Raw genomic sequence first — 15,059 nt, 5'->3', positions numbered from 1 at the left:
AAAAGAGCCACCTTGTGCAGCAGTAATGCTGCATTCTAACAAGGTGGCTCTTTTAGTTTTTGGTTCATGTATTCCCAAAGTAAAGCTTTTTCAAACTTATATAAAATACCTGTCTTTATCCAGGGAGGTAGGTCCTCACCCCCCTGCTTGAACCGCCACACTGCCATCACTCAAATCTTCAGGGGCTCCGGGTGCCGCCCCTCCACGCTGTTTTCGCTTGAAATCCGGCACCTGCGCTGTGTAGTACTGTCTGGTGCAGGCAGTGCGGCCACCCACCTTGGGAATCCCAGCCCTGCAGTGTGTTATGCATTATGCACAGTGCGGGGCTGGGATTCATAGGCAGGGCGGCCGCACAGGCGCAGTCTGCAAGCCTGGCTGTGACGTCAGACGGCCAGAGCTCTTTGCGCCTGCCCCACACAGTAGTACACAGCGCAGGCGCCGGATTTCAAGCGAAAACAGCGCAGAGGGGGCGGCGCCCGGAGCCCCTGAATATTTGAGTAACGGCAAAATGGCGGTTCAAGCAGGGGGGTGAGGACCTGCCTCCCTGGATAAAGAAAGGTATTTTGGATAAATTTGAAAACGCTTTATTTTGGGAATACATGAACCAAAAACTAAAAGAGCCACCTTGTTAGAATGCAGCATTACTGCTGCAGAAGGTGGCTTTTTTAGTTTATAATGGCTGGAGGGGGGTGACAGTGGCCCTTTAAGTGACTGACAAATTACTTCTGGGAAAAAAAGAAATCATTATTAAGTGTTGGTTACACTAAGGACAAAGACCATTGCCCGGGCTCTGCACCACTATGATATAAAGGCGCTGGCTACACGAGGGACACTGACCATTGCCCGGGCTCTGCACCACTATGATATAAAGGCGCTGGCTACACGAGGGACACTGACCATTGCCCGGGCTCTGCAACCCTATGATATAAAGGTGCTGGCTAGACTGGGGACACTGACCATTGCCCAGGCTCTGCGCCACTATGATATAAAGGCGCTGGCTAGACTGGGGACACTGACCATTGCCCGGGCTCTGCACCACTATGATATAAAGGCGCTGGCTAGACTGGGGACACTGACCATTGCCCGGGCTCTGCACCACTATGATATAAAGGCGCTGGCTAGACTGGGGACACTGACCATTGCCCGGGCTCTGCACCCCTATGATATAAAGGCGCTGGCTAGACTGGGGACACTGACCATTGCCCGGGCTCTGCGCCACTATGATATAAAGGCGCTGGCTAGACTGGGGACACTGACCATTGCCCGGGCTCTGCGCCACTATGATATAAAGGCGCTGGCTAGACTGGGGACACTGACCATTGCCCGGGCTCTGCACCACTATGATATAAAGGCGCTGGCTAGACTGGGGACACTGACCATTGCCCGGGCTCTGCACCCCTATGATATAAAGGCGCTGGCTAGACTGGGGACACTGACCATTGCCCGGGCTCTGCACCACTATGATATAAAGGCGCTGGCTAGACTGGGGACACTGACCATTGCCCAGGCTCTGCGCCCCTATGATATAAAGGCGCTGGCTAGACTGGGGACACTGACCATTGCCCGGGCTCTGCGCCACTATGATATAAAGGCGCTGGCTAGACTGGGGACACTGACCATTGCCCGGGCTCTGCACCACTATGATATAAAGGCGCTGGCTAGACTGGGGACACTGACCATTGCCCGGGCTCTGCACCCCTATGATATAAAGGCGCTGGCTAGACTGGGGACACTGACCATTGCCCGGGCTCTGCGCCACTATGATATAAAGGCGCTGGCTAGACTGGGGACACTGACCATTGCCCGGGCTCTGCGCCACTATGATATAAAGGCGCTGGCTAGACTGGGGAAACTGACCATTGCCCGGGCTCTGCGCCACTATGATATAAAGGCGCTGGCTAGACTGGGGACACTGACCATTGCCCGGGCTCTGCACCACTATGATATAAAGGCGCTGGCTAGACTGGGGACACTGACCATTGCCCGGGCTCTGCACCCCTATGATATAAAGGCGCTGGCTAGACTGGGGACACTGACCATTGCCCGGGCTCTGCACCACTATGATATAAAGGCGCTGGCTAGACTGGGGACACTGACCATTGCCCGGGCTCTGCGCCACTATGATATAAAGGCGCTGGCTAGACTGGGGACACTGACCATTGCCCGGGCTCTGCGCCACTATGATATAAAGGCGCTGGCTAGACTGGGGACACTGACCATTGCCCGGGCTCTGCGCCACTATGATATAAAGGCGCTGGCTAGACTGGGGACACTGACCATTGCCCGGGCTCTGCGCCACTATGATATAAAGGCGCTGGCTAGACTGGGGACACTGACCATTGCCCGGGCTCTGCACCACTATGATATAAAGGCGCTGGCTAGACTGGGGACACTGACCATTGCCCGGGCTCTGCACCCCTATGATATAAAGGTGCTGGCTAGACTGGGGACACTGACCATTGCCCGGGCTCTGCGCCCCTATGATATAAAGGCGCTGGCTAGACTGGGGACACTGACCATTGCCCGGGCTCTGCGCCACTATGATATAAAGGCGCTGGCTAGACTGGGGACACTGACCATTGCCCGGGCTCTGCACCACTATGATATAAAGGCGCTGGCTAGACTGGGGACACTGACCATTGCCCGGGCTCTGCACCACTATGATATAAAGGCGCTGGGGGCACTGACCATTGCGGGTGCTGCACCATCATCAAGTACTCTCCACCATTGTGTGGATATAAAGTAGAACCTGGTGTTCTCTGTAAAGGGAATCTGTCATCACTTTACCTAACCACAGACAATGGGACTGATGGCGATCTATTCCCACAGTAGACATGGTGCCCTCTGGATAGATCTCTATCTGGTCCCTCATTACAGGCATGGCGTTCTCTGGATAGATCCCTCTCTGGCCCCACATTACAGGCATGGTGCCCTCTGTATAGATCCATGTCTGGCCCCTCATTACAGGCATGGTGCCCTCTGTATAGATCCATATCTGGCCCCTCATTACAGGCATGGTGCCCTCTGGATAGATCCATATCTGGCCTCTCATTACAGGCATGGTGCCCTCTGTATAGATCCATATCTGGCCCCTCATTACAGGCATGGTGCCCTCTGTATAGATCCATATCTGGCCCCTCATTACAGGCATGGTGCCCTCTGGATAGATCCATATCTGGCCCCACATTACAGGCATAGTGCTCTCTGGATAGATCCATATCTGGCCCCTCATTACAGGCATGCTGTCCTCTGGATAGATCCCTATCTGGCCCCTCATTACAGGCATGGTGCCCTCTGGATAGATCCATATCTGGCCCCTCATTACAGGCATGGTGCCCTCTGGATAGATCCATATCTGGCCCCTCATTACAGGCATGGTGCCCTCTGGATAGATCACTCTCTAGCCCCTCATTACAGGCATGATGTCCTCTGGATAGATCCATATCTGGCCCCTCATTACAGGCATGGTGCCCTCTGGATAGATCCATATCTGGCCTCTCATTACAGGCATGGTACCCTCTGGATAGATCCATATCTGGCCCCTCATTACAGGCATGGTGCCCTCTGGATAGATCCATATCTGGCCCCTCATTACAGGCATGGTGCCCTCTGGATAGATCCATATCTGGCCCCTCATTACAGGCATGGTGCCCTCTGGATAGATCACTCTCTAGCCCCTCATTACAGGCATGATGTCCTCTGGATAGATCCATATCTGGCCCCTCATTACAGGCATGGTGCCCTCTGGATAGATCCATATCTGGCCTCTCATTACAGGCATGGTACCCTCTGGATAGATCCATATCTGGCCCCTCATTACAGGCATGGTGCCCTCTGGATAGATCCATATCTGGCCCCACATTACAGGCATGGTGCCCTCTGGATAGATCCATATCTGGCCCCTCATTACAGGCATGGTGCCCTCTGGATAGATCCATATCTGGCCCCTCATTACAGGCATGGTGCCCTCTGGATAGATCCCTATCTGGCCCCTCATTACAGGCATGGTGCCCTCTGGATAGATCCCTATCTGGCCCCTCATTACAGGCATGGTGCCCTCTGGATAGATCCATATCTGGCCCCTCATTACAGGCATGGTGCCCTCTGGATAGATCCCTATCTGGTCCCTCATTACAGGCATGATGTCCTCTGGATAGATCCATATCTGGCCCCTCATTACAGCCATTGTGCCCTCTGGATAGATCCATATCTGGCCCCTCATTACAGGCATGGTGCCCTCTGGATAGATCCATATCTGGCCCCTCATTACAGGCATGGTGCCCTCTGGATAGATCCATATCTGGCCCCTCATTACAGGCATGGTGCCCTCTGGATAGATCCATATCTGGCCCCACATTACGATACGATACACTTTATTGATCCCGTGGGAAATTATGGTATCACAGCAGCACGACTTAAATCATAAAAATCATAAAGGAATTACATAGTTGACATGACAGTTTGTTGACAGAAGAACATTATACATTAGAATAGGACATACACAACGAGTGAACTGAAATGTAGAGAAATAAGTAGACATTCACCATGGTGGTTTAACCCTAATGTTATTGTTGTACATTCCCATGGCAGTTGGCACAAACGATTTCCTATATTTTTCCTTCTTACACCTCAGAAGTATAAGCCGGTTGCTGAAGGTGCTCTTCTGTCTCATGAATAGCTCATATAGTGGATGTGCATTATTGTTCATAATCGCCACACACTTTCTCAGAGTTCTTCTCTCCACTACCTCCCCAAAAGAGTCCAGATTGCAGCCGACAGCAGAACTTGCCTTCTTAATAATCTTATTCAGCTTATTAGCATCAGAGGCCCGCACACTACTACCCCAGCATGTGATTGCAAAAAAGATGGCACTTGCCACCACAGACTGGTAGAACATTTCTAACATTTTGCTGCACACATTAAAAGACCTCCGTTTCCTTAGGAAATAGTCTGCTCATCCCCTTCTTGTAGACAAACTCTGAGTGGCATCTCCAGTCCAGTTTGCTATCCAAATGGACCCCCAAATATTTGTACCTCTCCACCTGCTCTACCTCCTGACCAGCAATAGTGATCGGTAAGCATTCCATCTTTATCCTGCTATAGTTGGCCACCAACTCCTTAGTTTTCTTAACATTTAGTTGTAGATCGTTACCATTGCACCAATCCACGAAATTCGACACCACCCTTCTATATTCCTCATCCCCCTGATCTCTCCTAATGCATCCCACAACCACAGAGGGCATGGTGCCCTCTGGATAGATCCATATCTGGCCCCACATTACAGGCATGGTGCCCTCTGGATAGATCCCTATCTGGCCCCTCTTTACAGGCATGATGTCCTCTGGATAGATCCATATCTGGCCTCTCATTAGACATGGTGCCCTCTGGATAGATCCCTATCTGGCCCCTCATTACAGGCATGGTGCTCTCTGGATAGATCCATATCTGGCCTCTCATTAGACATGGTGCCCTCTGGATAGATCCCTATCTGGCCCCTCATTACAGGCATGGTGCCCTCTGGATAGATCCATATCTGGTCCCTCTTTACAGGCATGATGCCCTCTGGATAGATCCCTATCTGGCCCCTCATTACAGGCATGGTGCCCTCTGTATAGATCCATATCTGGCCCCTCATTACAGGCATGGTGCCCTCTGGATAGGTCCCTATCTGTCCCCTCATTACAGGCATGATGTCCTCTGGATAGATCCATATCTGGCCCCTCATTACAGGCATGGTGCCCTCTGGATAGATCCATATCTGGCCCCTCATTACAGGCATGATGCCCTCTGGATAGGTCCCTATCTGGCCCCTCATTACAGGCATGATGTCCTCTGGATAGATCCATATCTGGCCCCTCATTACAGGCATGGTGCCCTCTGTATAGATCCATATCTGGCCCCTCAATACAGGCATGGTGCCCTCTGGATAGGTCCCTATCTGGCCCCTCATTACAGGCATGATGTCCTCTGGATAGATCCATATCTGGCCCCTCATTACAGGCATGGTGCCCTCTGTATAGATCCATATCTGGCCCCTCATTACAGGCATGGTGCCCTCTGTATAGATCCATATCTGGCCCCTCATTACAGGCATGGTGCCCTCTGGATAGGTCCCTATCTGGCCCCTCATTACAGGCATGATGTCCTCTGGATAGATCCATATCTGGCCCCTCATTACAGGCATGGTGCCCTCTGGATAGATCCATATTTGGTCCTTCATTACAGGCATGATGTCCTCTGGATAGATCCATATCTGGCCCCTCATTACAGGCATGGTGCCCTCTGTATAGATCCCTATCTGGTCCCTCGTTACAGGCATGATGTCCTCTGGATAGATCCATATCTGGCCCCTCATTACAGGCATGGTGCCCTCTGGATAGATCCCTATCTGGTCCCTCGTTACAGGCATGGTGCCCTCTGGATAGATCCCTATCTGGCCCCTGATTACAGGCATGGTGCCCTCTGGTTAGATCCCTATGTCTCATGTCTCAGAAGTATCTATGGTGAGTGTAGGCCTAAACCCACTGTAACTTTTTACATTCGTTCATTGCAAAATTTATGGTTTGTTTCTTGTCCCCAAGTACTTGTAAAGTGTCAACTGAATATTGGGGTGCCTGGTCAAAGGGAAGGGAGAGATTGCCCTTATAAAAGCTGAAGTGGCCTATTGATTGGTGACACTTGGGGCTCATGTAGATGTCTGTGGAACACTGTCTGATCATGGACTGAAATGCACGGACCGGTTACGGACTCCAGACTAGAGCATGACCACTTCATATAATTTTCTGGAGCTGTCGCATGCCGGTCAGGAGACCTGCGGCCGTCTGAGCACTGCAGTCGGACTGTGTTGCACGGATGTGTGCATTAGCCCTAAGCTTGTAAGTATGACACTGTTTCGGGAGTTGTACCATGGGGACAGGACAGTAAATATGCTTATAGGTACTAGAAAACGTGTAAGGACCGAAGAGTCCTCAGCAATGGATGTGCACGACCGCCAACATTTTACCAACTGTTCACTATATTACATGTGTTTTCTAGAGCTGTGCCATTTTTTTGGATGACTTATTTTTCTTATTTTTCTCCTTAAGGCTGCTAGAAATTGTAAGCTACAAGATAATTGGTGTACATCAGGAGGAAGAACTACTAGAGTGCTTATCGCCTGCTACAAGTCGGACTTTTCGAATAGAGGTAATGTCTTCTATTGTAACGAGCTTTTCTTCCTTTTCTGCCGGTGTTCACATGTCCCATACATGGCAGGGTTTCTGTCCAAACATCAGAATAGGCTTATTTAGACAGAATCAATGTGGCACGACCTATGGAATCAGGATTTTATTTGCTTGGTCATATTGCAGGAAATTCCTTCGGACCAGGTGGACATCGATAAGGAGAGTGGCATGCTCATTGCTGTGGCACATTTTCACAAGGAGGTGTTCGGCACATTTGGGATCCCATTTTTGCTTAGGATACAGCAGGTATGTCACGTGTCATTTCTCACTGTTGTATTTGATTCAGCAATATTCGTGGCTGATTAGTTCTCTCGTAAGACTAATATCAGTTATCATTATGACACTGACATTGTTGTAAAGCTCATGCATATTTTTTCATTAGGGTGAGGCATTCAGAGAGGTGATGAAGCGGATTCAGGCCATGCTGGAAATTCAAGAGAAAGAATTCGAAAAGGTACACGTGGGGGTAAAATCCACCGAGGGGATGCGGAGTGCCTCCAGTCTTTACTCCAATCACCTAGTTGGCATGGTCTAGGCTGTCCATACTGTTAGTAAATAGCTGTGCTCCCTGCGATCTAGTTTTTCCGGATTATGACAGCATGGGAAAACGCTTTCTTCAATCATAACTTTTAATAATTCTGTAGTACAGTCTTGTAGGACAATTGACGACCAACAACGGTAGATTTACCCATATTATCTGCATACTGACCAACGTGCTTAATGCGTTTAAACTACATATGTCGGTATTATTACTATTGTAACAAGTACGTGGTCTTACGCTGATGTAACTAGGATGTGATGCAGAAAGAATAACAAGGCTGCCGAGTCGTAGTGTGATGTTAATGGGGTCAGTAAAAATTTACAAATTCCAGATTAAGCACCAAAGTTAATGTTGGTTAATTGGCTTTCATAAGAATTTAGGTAACTTTATAAATATTAGTTTCGTATTTTCCGGCGTATAAGACGACCTTTTAACCACTGAAAATCATCTTAAAAGTCGGGGGTCATTTTATACGCCGGGTGCAGACCAATGTGCATAAGGTGGGGGGGGGGGGGGGTGGTCCCGATGACGGAGAGGGGGTGTCTCACAGAGAAGTGAATGTGGAGTATCCCCCTATTACCTCTTTGTGCCACATGGGGTTTCTGTGCTGGTGAGCGGCGGCTCCTCTTTGTGCCGCGTGGGTGCTCGGGACGAGATCTGAATCTTGAGCATGCGCCACCCCCAGCGGCCATTTTCCCGGAGGCCACCGCATCGCAGCAATGGAGCTGCCGGTGCCTTCAGGCTTTGAGGAAATGCCGGAGGAGCCCCGACGTTGCACGAAGATACGCCGCCCCACAGCACAGAGCCCTGACGCTGCACGAAGATGAGCCGCCGCTCACCAGCACAGAAACCCCACGCGGCACAAAGAGGAGCCGCCGCTCCCCAGCACAGACACCCCACGCTGCCACAATGAGGCAATAGGAGAATACTCCACTCGCACTTTCCTGTGAGACGCCCCCTCTCTTCGTCATCGGGACCCCCCCCCCCCCAAAGGCACATTAGTCACCCGCCCCAGTCAATATAGTAATTATTGGTCATTTACGAAGGAGCAAGGGTCTGCACCTTGGCCTACAGACTCCACGGACTCGTACTTGCTTATGGAGAACGTTTCTTCTTCTTGCAGTTCAAGTTTGCAATCGTAACGATGGGCCGACATCAGTACATAAATGAGGAGGACTATGAAGTGAACGTAAAGGACTTTGAGCCCCAGGCTGGTGAGTGTATTCAACATCCAAAAAATAAATTGTTGAACTGTACCTAAAGTGCATATATTTTATTAAATTATGCAGGAGCGAGCCACATAGCATTTATTGGACCTCATGTGCTAGAAAAGCGAAAACCCTTCTTGGCAGATTACTATGCTCAGAATATTGGTGATCACACCCCTTGAAGGACCCCTAAAATGAATCTCGTTATAGAAGAACTATTAGTGTGGTTCCAGTAGCTTCCAAAAGTGACTGTTTGCAACGTGAACACTTTGCTAATGAAATCAAGTCTCCCCAATGTTATCACCGACATCAGATCATTTACTTGAACTCTCTGCAGCTTCTGTCCATTTACATTTTGGAAACCATTGGGTAAGAAACTGCAGACTGGTTCAAGTAAATGTTGGCAACATGACTGTATGCAGCAAAATGTAAATGTTTTTAGCTTTTTAAGGAACTTAAAGGGAACCAGTCACCGCAGAAATGCTATTTACCTGCGGATATAGGGATAATTTGCATTACAATGCTGCCCGGCCGCCTTACTGGAAGTGTAGCTACCAGGAGACCATGAACTTATCTCCTTCCTGGAGCCGTCGTCTCGGTCATGGGGTGCACGGGGCAGCTCCAGTCACCACTCACTGTATTGTGGGCAATTGCTGTAAGCACACCCCAGGACTTGGACAGCCGTGCTGCAGCGCTGTCTGACAATCAGTGGTGAGGGGTCTTACAGCCACCGGCCACAATATAGTGCGTGGTGACTGTGGCCGCCCCGTTCGCCCCATGACTGGCAGCTGGCCGCTTTTGAGAGGATACAAGTTCATTTTTTGCTTAATAGCCTCACTTTAGAGTAAGATGCCCTGAGAGCATTCTAGCGCCTTTATATTAACCTGCAGATTAACCCTATATATGCATGTAAATGGCATTTTCCAAGATAACGATTTGCCTTTTAACTAGATAAATTGCACTTACTAAATCAGTGTCTCCATTTTCAGGGCTGTGCTTGGCTAACTATATCCTATGTTTGGTCACTTTTTTTTGTTTTTTATCTTCTGGTTTGCTGCGCATGTGATGATTGTTAGATTAGTATGGACCTCAATGCTGGTATTTACAATGATCACAAGCAAAGTGGACGTTTGCCCCCCATTCTTCCTTGGCCCCACTACTGTACTTACTGTCTGGTCTTCTGATAAGTGTCTGCAGTCAGTATATGTGACTTCTGAATCCTTACAGCCCTTATAGCACTTGTCTTGATTCTAGTCTGACTGTGGCTGAAAGTATACAAATGTCATTATGGCGGCACATGACTGCCTGCTCTCACTAGCAATAGCAGAGAATCCCGACAGCATGTCCGTGGAGCTGTAAATTGTCAGGATGATGGATGGATGCTGGAGTGTTTCGTACTCCACTTTTTTTTACAATCTCATCCCTGCATTTAGCTGTGTTTGTGATAAAATTAATTTCTGGTTGTAAATGTCATCCTGTCTTCTCATCTTTCCTTAGGCAACATGGCTCATCCAAGGCCTTGGCTAGGGCTTGACCACTTCAACAAAGCCCCAAAGAGAAGCCGCTACACATACCTTGAGAAAGCAATTAAGATCCATAACTGACTCACCGTAACCAAGTTTATCCAAACCAAGGGACATATAAATGTGTGTGTGTGTGCACCTTTCTAACAAAGCTAGAACTTTGGTACACGTGCACTATGTTTGAAGTCTACAGCAAGAAGATTTGCTGCTGATGTTAATTTTATTTTGTTGAGGCTGTTCCGTTTGGCTTCTCTGTATCTATTGACTGCCCTTTTCGAGGAAAATGAAGGTGTTTTTATAAAGCTTGAATGCCAATGTAATATTTTATGGTAGCTGTAAAGCAAGACAGAAAAAAGAGGATTTGGGAAAAATGTAGGCGAACAAAGGATCTGCCCCAATTTGTTCCTAGATGTTCTATTATGTGAGGCATAAGATGGCTGGCTGCACGCTGACCCTGGTGTTCCTATCAACCGTCATTGCAGCACAACTCTTATGTTTCCACCGACAACAAGTTTCCTCCCTTTAAATTTCATCCTTGTGCATTTGTAAATTCAGAAACCCTCACTTCAATAAATGGCAATCTCTACTTCATCGTGTACTTTGTTGGCACTTTTTTGGCAAACGTCAGATTCCCAGCGCACAATATTCTCAATTATCTCCTTTTATTTGGCAAAGCTGTCAATCGGATCAAATCATAAGAGTTGCTGGAAATAATCCAGGGGTCCCCTGCTGTCTGCTCACCACGCAGAAACGCATCCAAACGTGGGTGCAAAAGTAAAAATAATGAATTCTATGTACACCCACTCGTGTGTGTATATATAGCTTTTGACGCTGATTGAAAAAAAAACACCATTTTCATTAACGCCTTGAGCACAGAGGGCATGCTCACTAGTGTTTAGTAGGATAACTTTGTACAAAAACTACAGACCTAAAATGTATATTTAATGAACATGTACAAATTAACACATGGAGGTTCATATTGTTGGTTGAGTCTGTCTTTCACTGATGTTGATATTCTTGTGTGTAGTTTTATTTCCTATTAGTTTTTCCTCCTTTATTTTATTTTTTTCTATTTTTTTTTTTGTTTCTTTTTTTTTTTCTTTCCCATCTCTTGGTTTTTCCTCCCACAACACATAAGGACAGAAGCGTGTCTAGTTTGAGTGCGGTAAATAGGTTGCAGCCATTCAAGAATAATTTTACTTTGTTTCCTGGTCTTTTATTTTTCTCCTGTTAGCAGCAGTGTACAACTCTACCTGTATATTGCCTTTTTTTGCTGGAAAATGTTGTCTGTTGAATAAAAGTTTTCTATAAAAAAACAAACAAAAACAAACTGATTTCTGTGAATGATATACACTTTAGGCGCCACTTGGAGTTACTGTATTCTGCCGCATTGGTTGGAACATTCTAACCCCTTGGTGACCAATTTTTACAAATCTAGCGTGTCCGCCTCTATATCTTAATCATGCTGGAGTGTTAAAACTTATCCAAGTAGTTCTTGGATTGATTTTTTTTTTTTTTTTTAGATAACACATTTTACTTTGGTAAGTAATAATAAATTTGGGTAAGTGTTTATATATTAAAAAAAAACAACAGAAATTTGAGAAAATTCAAAAGACTTCCAATATTTGAATCTTGAAAGGGGTTGTCCACTTCTCATGCCCCATACCTGTGGCTGGTCTTCAAAGGAGAACGTTATTTCTGCTGTGATATCGCTGCGTATAGCACAAGCAGTTTGATGATTGCATCTTCAGGTTCCCTAATGAAGCGAGCAAAAACAGTAAAAAATGGGGGAAGAATGTTAAATAAAATGAAACGCCCCAATCCCCCTCAAAAAATTTCATTCGGTCCTACTCCCCATTGAAGATAAAAATATTAATAAAAATGCGCATGTGGTGTCACGATGTTCAGAACAGTCCAATCTATCAGAATATAAAACCGATTAACCAGATCGGTAAACCTCGTCAATGGAAAAATTATCAGGAATGCCAAAATTGCAGTGATGTGTCATCAGTAACTTTAGGCCTTTTGGAGGTCATTTCACCTTAACCCCTTAGCGACCACCGATACGCCTTTTAACGGCGGCCGCTAAGGGTACTTAAACCACAGCGCCGTTAATTAACGGCGCTGTGGAAAACGTGAATAGCGCCTCCCAGAGTCGGATTTTCTCCGGGGTCTCGGCTGCCGGGGGTAGCCGAGACCCCAGAGAACATGATTCGGGGGGGTTTTAACCGACCCCGAATTTGCGATCGCCGGTAATTAACCGTTTACCAGCGATCGAAAAAAAAAAGCGATCTTTTTAATTTCTCTGTCCTCCGATGTGATCGCACATCGGAGGACCGAGAAAAGGGGTCCCAGGTGGCCCCCCAATACTCGCCTATCTCCCCCGATGCTCCTCGTGTCTCCCGGTGGGCGCCGCCATCTTCAAAATGGCGGGCGCAGTGCGCCCGCCGGCCGGCACCGGGAGAATCTTTGGGGTCTCGGCTGCCGGGGGTAGCCGAGACCCCAAAGAACATGATCGGGGTCGGTTTTACCGACCCCTGTTTTGCGATCGCCGGTAATTAACTGTTTACCGGCGACCGCAAAAAAAAAAAAGTAAAGTGTAATTCTCTGTCCTCTGATGTGATCGCACATCAGAGGACAGAGAAATAGGGGGATTCGGGGACCCTAGCATACTCACCTGTGTCCCTGGGTCCTCCTGCTGCTCCTCCTGGCTGCCGGGGAAAAGAAAATGGCGGGCGCATGCGCAGTGCGCCCGCCATCTGTCTCCATCTGCTGGCCGGCAGGAGAAGAGCAGTTGGGGCTAAAATTAGGGGTAGGGCTAAATTTAGGGTTGGGGCTAAATTTAGGGTTAGGCTTCTTTCACACTTACGTCGGTACGGGGCCGTCGCAATGCGTCGGCCCGACATACCGACGCACGTTGTGAAAATTGTGCACAACGTGGGCAGCGGATGTAATTTTTCAATGCAGCCGCTGCCGAATCTATGTCCTGGGGAGGAGGGGGTGGAGTTACGGCAACGCATGCGCGGTCAGAAATGGCGGATGCGACGTACAAAAAAACGTTTCATTGGACTTTTTTTGTGCCGACGGTCCGCCAAAACACAACTGATCCAGTGCACGACGGACGTGACGTGTGGCCATCCGTCACGATCCGTCGGCAATACAAGTCTATGGGCAAAAAACGCATCCTGCGGGCGCATTTGCAGGATCCGTTTCTTGTCCAAAACTACGGATTGCGACGGATGCCAAACGACGCAAGTGTGAAAGTAGCCTTAGGGTTAGGGTTGGGGCTAAAGTTAGGGCTAGGGTTGGGGCTAAAGTTAGGGTTAGATTTAGGGTTAGGGTTTGGATTAGGGCTGGTATTAGGGTTACGCTTGGGATTAGGGTTAGGTTTGGGATTAGGGTTAAGGTTAGGGTTGTGATTAGGGGTGTATTGGGATTAGGGTTAGGTTTGAGGTTAGGGTTGAGATTAGGATTAGGGGTGTGTTGGATTTAGGGTTTTGATTAGGGTTATGGTTAGGGTTGACATTAGGGTTGTTTTGGGGTAAGGGTTGGGATTATCGTTAGGGTTAGTGATTAGGATTATGGATCAGGTTGGGATTAGGGTTAGGGGTGTGTTGGAGTTGGGTTGGAGCTAGAATTGGGTGGTTTCCACTGTTTAGGTACATCAGGGGGTCTCCAAACACGACAGCCAATTTTGCGCTCAAAAAGTCAAATGGTGTTCCCTCCCTTCTGAGCTCTGCCGTGCGCCCAAACAGTGTTACCCCCACATATGGGGCATCAGCGTACTCGGGATAAATTGGACAACAACTTCTGGGGTCCAATTTCTCTTGTTACCCTTGTGAAAATAAAAACTTGGGGGCTACAAAATCTTTTTTGTGGAAAAATATATATTTATTTTTATGACTCTGCATTATAAACTTCTGTGAAGCACTTGGGCATTCAAAGTTCTCACCACACATCTAGATAAGTTCCTTGGGGGGTCTAGTTTCCAAAATGGGGTCACTTGTGGGGGGTTACTACTTTTTAGGTACATCAGGGGCTCTGCAAACGCAACATAACACCCACAGACCATTCTATCAAAGTCTGCATTCCAAAACGGCGCTCCTTCCCTTCCGAGCTCTGCCGTGCGCCCAAACAGTGGTTTACCCCCACATATGGCGCATCAGCGTACTCGGGATAAATTGGACAACAACTATTGCAGTCCAATTTCTCCTGTTACCCTTGTGAAAATAAAAACTTGGGGGCTACAATATGTTTTGTGGAAAAAAAATATTTTTTATTTTCACGACTCTGCATTCTAAACTTCTGTGAAGCACTTGGGCATTCAAAGTTCTCACCACACATCTAGATAAGTTCCATGGGGGGTCTAGTATCCAAAATGGGGTCACTTGTGGGGGATTTCTACTGTTTAGGCACATCAGGGGCTCTCCAAACGCGACATGGCGTCCGATCTTAATTCCAGCCAATTCTACATTGAAAAAGTAAAACGGCACTCTTTCTCTTCCAAGCTCTGCGGTGCGCCTAAACAGTGGTTTACCCCCACATATTGGGTATCGACGTACTC

General features: G+C 47.9%; 1 protein-coding gene across 2 annotated transcripts in view; it reads left to right on the top strand.

Moving 5' to 3' along the window:
- The window catches only part of USP7 (ubiquitin specific peptidase 7), a 91,183-nt gene extending 79,358 nt beyond the window's left edge, over positions 1 to 11,825 (top strand). For both annotated transcript variants that reach the window (XM_069734024.1, XM_069734022.1), the window contains exons 27-31: positions 7,086 to 7,185; positions 7,350 to 7,469; positions 7,606 to 7,677; positions 8,888 to 8,978; positions 10,470 to 11,825. In XM_069734024.1, coding sequence (XP_069590125.1) covers positions 7,086 to 7,185; positions 7,350 to 7,469; positions 7,606 to 7,677; positions 8,888 to 8,978; positions 10,470 to 10,576 — 490 coding nt within the window. In that variant the 3' untranslated portion in view covers positions 10,577 to 11,825. The remainder of the gene's footprint in view (positions 1 to 7,085; positions 7,186 to 7,349; positions 7,470 to 7,605; positions 7,678 to 8,887; positions 8,979 to 10,469) is intronic.
- The last annotated feature ends 3,234 nt before the right edge of the window (positions 11,826 to 15,059 follow it).

This window comes from Ranitomeya imitator, chromosome 7 (assembly GCF_032444005.1).
Source record: "Ranitomeya imitator isolate aRanImi1 chromosome 7, aRanImi1.pri, whole genome shotgun sequence".
NCBI classification, from domain to species: Eukaryota; Metazoa; Chordata; class Amphibia; order Anura; family Dendrobatidae; genus Ranitomeya; species Ranitomeya imitator.
Note: the sequence above shows the minus strand (reverse complement) of the source record. Positions and strands in the feature narration are given on the sequence as shown.